A 6,969-nucleotide genomic window follows, 5' to 3' on the forward strand; every position below is an offset into this window, starting at 1 on the left:
ATAGCAATTTCAACACTTTCAAAGGGGGAAAATGTTACTGATACTTAGAATTTTTGGTAATTAAAGTTTAATCAATGGTTTTAATTATAAACTAGTTAGTAGTTGATTTTAATAATATGGAATTATAAGAAATCTTTTTAATGAAAAGTGTGCTCGTATAGTAAACACATGCTGCTATGAAACTGCTGCTGTGAAACTCCTATAGCCCTGTACCAGGACCAAAAACATAGGTCAGAATCATCCAGTAAGAACATGTAGTAACATGTAGTACAAAGCACAAGTTGATTTGTAAACTGATTTATGATACCTACATAGAATTAGAAGAATGCATGTAGCTATCAAGGTCTAGATTAATAGAGATGAAGAAAACCAACCGTAATGGTTTCGTAATGGTCTATGGGTACCTGCCAGAAACCGTGAACTTAAGCAAAAGGTAATTCCGGCAGGGGGAGATCACAACCACTGACTCACACACCACCTACCCATATTGCACCCCAGACTCATTTCTAGGTGATTCTAACTTTTACTGCGCAGAATCGGAATGGGAGGAGAATATGCTAATGATTTTCGGGAATTTATATGTTTATGTACGATTACCTAATGGATTTGCATGCGTAAGCTCTATATAAGAAGTTTGATTTCGGTGCAAGGCGCGCACGCTAGGAGGAGATATCCCCCGTGCACCCAGCGCCGCAATAAAGAAGTGTCTGCTTATCTACATCCCATTGGTGTTGATAAGTTTCTTATTCCGGATTTTCGGTGACAACAGCAGCCGGAAAAACAGGAATTTGCCATTATATTGCTTCCATCCAGAAGTATACTGTATTATACCGTGGGACCACTGGGTGGGAGGGAACATGCTCGAGGGAAGAAAAAGCAAACCCCGATATTTGCAGAACAAGCAAGGGCTGGTTTTGCCAGCGCGGCTGCAGTAGCCAAGAGACCGCTCCTGGTCCCGCATCCACACGTTACGGACACGTGTCCCAAAGCTCTCCCAGCTCTCCCTCTGCCAGGGGCCCAACCCGCCTCCTCCAGAGGGTTTGTCATGTCCCCACCGAAGCAAACACTAAGAGCAGACTCCTGGAGAGCACAATCTCCGCAGCAGCGACTGCTCGAGTGTCTCCGGCGTCCCAACGTGCCCACCCTGTACGTGCTTCCCGCACCAACCGGCGCGGGCGCTGACCTTGACCACAGCGGAGTGCAGGTACATGTTGTGCAGAGTTCAACATGATAACGGCGCCCACAATTCCCACGGCCTGCTCCAGCTGCGGCGTGCTGCAGTTCTGGCAGTACGGGATGAACGGCCCCTTCAGCAGCTTCTCCTGGCCGGGTTTCACCGCGATATACTGCGCCCAGACAAGAGGAACGGGAGTTTTCAGCGCGACGTGTGTCACGCAGCCGCTTCTGGCCGCCCGTTCGAAGGTACTCGAAAGCCAAAACATGGCTGATTTGGTAAAAACCACCACGTGAAGACCATCTGCTGTTTGGTAAAACCGGGGGGAGTGGCGCTGAGCAGCGCGTGCCGGTCCCCACATCGCAGAGGCAGCGCTCAACACGGCCAGGGTGCGAGTTGGGCTCCGGCCACGCGTCGGAAACGCAGACCCGGCTTCGAGTGTCCTTAATTTTAAGTGTCTGCCCAGATTTTGGTGCTGGTTGGGCACAGGAGTAGCGGTGGGGGGAGAGGGAATGTGTCACCAAACAGCGCTGGTGGGAACGCGGAGCCGGTGACAGTACCTCGTATCCAAACGTCAGAGCCATGATGGTGATCAGGAAACTGAACAACACTTCCAGTTTCCGCAAGCCTGCGAGAAGGCAAAGGACCATCAGAAAACTGGGAAAAGCTGAAATCTCAGATTTAGTTTCCAGAATTCAAGAGGAGAAATTACTGTATTTGTCCAGGAAGAGAAAGACGAAGGTGTCGGCGATGGTGATGAGCGCTCCGCCCCAGAGCAGGATCCTGCGGGAGACGGGCACACATCAGCCTACGGAACACTCAGACCGCGGCCATCAGCCACAAGCCTACTTCAGAGCCCAAAATCTCCTTTTTTTTTTTTTTTAAGGGTATGTGTTTGGGGACAGAACCGTTGTTCAAGGGTTTGTTTACGCTTTGATGAGACATCTGGCCGCCCGGGGGAAGGGAGCGCAGGTTTGTTTCCTGCACAAACAGCTCAGACACGAGCTCCCTGCCCGAATCTCGAGGACAAACCCCACGGCCACGCCGAGAACGACAGGAGCGAGCCAGACTTTTAAGAGCTACTTGGTACAAAATTGTAGCACCCCGTTACATTTGTATTTCCAACCTCGCTGGCCAAAGAGGGCATCTGGTCTGGTAGTCCTTTGTTAGGAATATAAAATTTGTCAGGAAAGCTGCAGCCCAATTTTGCCACGAATAGCTGAAATAAAAGCCAGAACGTGCAGCTCACCTCACAGCCGAGAAAAAACCAGAACAGGCACCAACGGCTGAGCCATCTCCAAGAGCTCAGATGAATCACCTTCCACAAAAAGCTTATTCTGGAAAGATTTACAGGAAATAAATGAGTCTGTCTTGGCACACACAGAGTCGCTTTCTCAATCCCAGAGGGACCACTCACTTCCTGCTGTCCTCTGGCAACGAACCCGACTTACTTCCCCACGGACAGGAGGGTAATGGCAATCGCGGAGCCGATGACTTCTTGCATGTCGGATCCGATGATGGCGAGTTCCACCGTCAGCCACAGAACAATCCGAGGAACCTGGCGGTAAAGAAACACGTCGCACCGTTAGAGAGAGGGAAAACCTCTTCTCCTTTAATTTCCCAGGTGGGCGCAGGGCTCCGGCGATGGAGCATTTGGGAACGGTCTCCTTTCCCAGGCCACGGTGTGGAAAACATGTTGACAATCGGCACTTTATGACCGATGCGGAGCAGAAATCCAGGTTAGCTGTGGCAATCCCTGGAGGAGGTTCCCAGGTCACTTACATAATCGGAATTACCTCGCCTCGACACAGCTCGCGCGTTGCGAGAGCGAAACCGGACATTTCCGTGCACCGAGGCGCTGGAAATGAGCAGTGGGAGATATTTCCCATGGTGGGAGCAATGACAAAGCCTCAGGTGTCGGATGAGAAATATCAAACCGCACGGAGGGGGGGACGTCAGCGACTTCCCGCAGCCCTTTCCCAAGGACTCATCTTCAGCTGGACGCAGCGCCCCTTACACGCGCCCTGACGATTTCCTAAGCAGGGAAATCCGACAGCGTTCGAAAGGGCCGTTCCTCTCCTGACTCCTTGGGCTGATTTAAGGGATAAGGATTTCAACTTGGGGCGGCGGCGCTCCGAACAGGAAAGCTGAAATCCTGGGTTTATCCCTGACTCTGTCTGCAATTCACCAGCGAATGCCAGCACGTTCCCCCCACCTCCTACCTGGTGCTTTCCTTTTTCCAGGATGGGGAAGACACCAACGGGACCTGAACTGTCCCCCACTGCTCTCCTAACAGCCCCGGTCCTTCACAAGCCCTTCGCCGGTGCTACCTTAGGGCTACGATTAAAATCTTCCTCTACATCTGCCTTGCTTCCACCTGGGAGTCAGACCAGAAGAAACCACCTCAACCCCCAGTTTCTCAGACACCAAAGCAAGATGTGACGATGAAAATACATTTCAGCGGCTGGAACCCTTTCTGCCGAGGAGGATTTGGTGCTTAATGGGCAGCAGCGACACTTCCCGAGTCCCGTGAGCCCTGCCAGCCCCAGCTGAGAGGACTGTGCTGCCCCAGGCCCACGGGCCGATCCGAAGAGCCGCTCTGAACTGCTGCGGAGCAGGAGGTCACCCACCTCCCGGTACTGCCGGTTGCAGACTTCGGCGAGGTGCAGCCCTGTCACCATGCCCAGCCGCGCCGCCAGCTGCTGCAGGAGCAGCTGGATGATCGTCGCCAGCATCAGCACCCAGAGCAGCTGAGGGAGACACGAGGGCAGGAGTGGGTGCACTGGGGCAGTGGGAAATGACGGGTCCCCCAGGACACCTGCGCCCCGCGAGCACCTTTGGGAATCACAGCCCTTTTAAAATACACGTTATTGACATCCAGAGGCTGGTTTATGTGCCCGGAGCTGGCATGGGAAGGGTCTAAATGCACACAAAGCCAGGAGTCACTGCTGGAGAGGGGGTGGGAGGGTGCCTCGCTCTGCCCTTCTCCTTCTCTGGGGTGTTTTCAGTTCAGCGGCAGCAGCACCTTCAGTACTCCTGCCCTAAAACCAGGTGGGTACACGGGCTGCACAACTTCCAGCGCTTAATCTATAGGTTTCTGCACTCACCTTAAATCCTGCGACAGCCCCGGACTGTAAATCCGACTCGATGTTGCCCGGATCCAGACAGGCGATGCTCATCAGAAAGCCCGGCCCCGTGAAAGCCCAGAGCTTGCGGAAACCAAAGCACGAGTGCTGGTGAGGGAGAGAGAGGATGGAGATGTCAGAAGTCCAGAGCCCTCTCCCAATGCAGGGGCTGCATCGTCCCCACAAACCATCCCAGCTATCCGGCACCAAAAGTGGCAGTAGACAGCCAGGGTTTGAGTTGCGTTTCCTCGCTGCCACGACAGGCAGCGGCGCTGGTGAGATCCGCCTGTTCCTTCAGCCCATCCGAAACTCTCCGGCCATCCCTGCTCCGAATCTAAAGAGTTTACGACGAGATGCTGGGACAGCCAGGACACGCTCCGGGGGGGGAGATGAATCCTCTTGCGCCTGCGGCCAAAACCGCTGCCTTGTTGGTTATCCAAAAGCACAGGGGGCACCTACACCCCCTGCGAAGGGGCGGAAGGGGCCGAGGAAGGGGCCGAGGCTGTTCCAAAGGGCAGCTCTTGCTCCCCTTCCTTGATAAGGGAACACAGAGCCAAGGTCTCTCCCCTGGGGCTGCAAACAAGACATTTCTCTGCTCTTTAGCACATCTTGCTGCTCAGAGAGTTGCAGGAGACAAATCCTGAGTGATGAATCATTAACTCCATGGCATTAAGGCACAGGAGACCCCCCACCCTCTTCTCCCCCAGATCTCACTCCAGCAGCTCAGCTCAGTCTTCCCAGTCTTGGCACGAAGGGGAACCTGCACCCAAGGGAATGACTCAAGCGGGTACCAAGCGCTCGCAGATTTTTCCGATCGCGTTTTCCCATCGGAGCGAGTGGAGAGGGGCTCAGCCACACTCACCGTTTCATCTTCGGGAATCGGGATCTTGCTGTCGAAGTAGGTGGTAAAAGGCTCCTCCAAGGAGTCGTCCGGCGGCTGCAGTGGGTTCCTGCTGCTGGAGATGGTGCTGACGAACTCCCCGTGCTCCCCGGAGGCATCTTCTGCCGGGGCAAAAGAGAGGCAGAAAAGGAAGGAGGAGTGAGTGAGGGTCCCTGGAAACACGGGGAAACTCGGCAGGGGCTCGGCAAGACCCCCAGGCAGAGCAGAAGGAGCGTGTTCCGCCCTCCCAGCTAAGGCTAATCAGGCCATGCAGAGAGAATCGAATTAAAACAACAGATACTGCTGCAAACCCACCCCAGGAGACATCCCGCCGTGCCCGAACTCTCCCTCTCCCGCGCGCTGGGAGCGGGCTGGCGACCCGGCAGGGTATTTATTCAGATGAATTTAAGAAAAGCCACGACGGGGCACTGCAGCAGCCCCATGGCATCACCGTAATGATTAACTGGGACCCAACAAGCCAGATCCAGGAGAAATCCATAGCTGTCTTTTGCACAGTTATGGAGAGCATTACCCCAGACTCTCCCGGCTGAACGGAACGTCTGCGAGACGTGTAGTCCTGGAAGGACCCTGCTCTGCTGCGGAACCCCGTCCCTCTCCAGGGAACACACAACACAGCGCTCGTTTGGGAGCAAGTGCGAGTCAGGAGACTGCCTGAGCATTTCCCCCTCTCCCAGCGCACAAGAGGCCGGCGGCAGAGCCAGCCCCGATGGATTTTCAGGACAGCTGCTCTGTGTAACTTGCGAGGAAGGTGCGCAGGGTTACTCCAGCGAGGAAAACCCACATTCCCACCGACGATGGGTTAAGACTCGTCACAACCGCCCCATTTCTTCCCTGTGCTCCTCCAGCAAAACGTCCCTTCTCCCAAACGGAGCCGATACTCACTTTTGCTCTCTCCGCGTGACATTTTGCCCCAGGAGCGGAGCAGCAGCGCGTGCCCGAGCACCCGGCCCCCGTCGGAGGGCTGCGAACGAGGCAGATCTTTTACCGAGTTTCCTACTGCACCATCAGAGCAAACCCCAGCCGATCGCTCCTCCTTTTTCCCCGCCTCCCAGCACCTCGCCGGGCTGCCTGCCCCGCCAGCAGGCACATTTACACAAGGGAGTCAGAGGGCACAGATGGGTCTGCACAGGACAAGCTCGTTCGTTGAGTTGAGTGAGGCCGGGCGAGCCCCGGGAACTGTAAATCTCCCGCCAGGATCATCTCAAAAGCACGAGGGTTTGCGTCTGCCACGATAATCGGGGCGGTAAAAGGGGATGCGGGATCCTCGGGGTGGTTTGTGCAGGGGGAAGGAACTGATGAAATGAAAGGTGGATTCCTCAGGGGAAATCTGCAGGGTGAGCCTTACCGTAGGATGCTTTCTGGTCTGTGTTGGAGTTCCCCATGGTGGGACCCTTCCAGCGGGCTGGAAACTGGTTCAGATTGGCCCCGTTGTCTGCAAAAGAGAGGGGAAAAAAAAAAGACCTGTCAAGGAGGAGAATAAAAACCTACGAGAGAGTCGATGGAACCAACAGCTCCTGGCAGGGACAGGTTTTACTTCCGAAGCCCTTTTCCAGCCTTGAAGAACCTTTCAGCGCCGGGAGGGGAGTTTTATCCGGGACCTGCTTGGAAAATCCTGTTGCTGCAACACAAAGCAGGGGTGAGCGGCCCGACCGGACGGCCCAACGTGACGGGTTGTTTGCAGACAGCCGGGCTTCGCCGGAGCCTGTTGTGAAACTCCAGCTAAGGAAACAAGAGTGGAATTTCCTTTACGTCTAGAGCTTACAGGCCAT

The 6,969-nt window shown here is 54.7% G+C and overlaps 1 protein-coding gene across 1 annotated transcript; it reads right to left on the minus strand.

Moving 5' to 3' along the window:
- Positions 1 to 350: 350 nt before the first annotated feature.
- Positions 351 to 6,969, minus strand: LOC104381484 (natural resistance-associated macrophage protein 2-like). The gene is made up of 11 exons (XM_086630712.1): positions 6,963 to 6,969; positions 6,735 to 6,818; positions 6,546 to 6,632; positions 5,162 to 5,301; positions 4,282 to 4,407; positions 3,805 to 3,924; positions 2,626 to 2,732; positions 1,887 to 1,957; positions 1,735 to 1,802; positions 1,209 to 1,346; positions 351 to 404 (listed from the first exon to the last, which is right to left on the minus strand). The coding sequence occupies exons 1-11, from the start codon at positions 6,967 to 6,969 to the stop codon at positions 351 to 353; spliced, it is 1,002 nt and encodes a 333-aa protein (XP_086486838.1).

The sequence above is a fragment of the Tauraco erythrolophus genome, unplaced genomic scaffold, assembly GCF_009769465.1.
Source record: "Tauraco erythrolophus isolate bTauEry1 unplaced genomic scaffold, bTauEry1.pri scaffold_47_arrow_ctg1, whole genome shotgun sequence".
Lineage (NCBI taxonomy): Eukaryota > Metazoa > Chordata > Aves > Musophagiformes > Musophagidae > Tauraco > Tauraco erythrolophus.

Excerpts from the sequence above, each read along its gene's own strand:
- LOC104381484 (XM_086630712.1), bottom strand. Across the intron at positions 5,302-6,545 it reads AGACCAGAAAGCATCCTACG|AAGATGCCTCCGGGGAGCAC; the intron begins GTAAGGCTCACC and ends TTGCCCCGGCAG. Across the intron at positions 2,733-3,804 it reads GCAACCGGCAGTACCGGGAG|GTTCCTCGGATTGTTCTGTG; the intron begins GTGGGTGACCTC and ends CTTTACCGCCAG.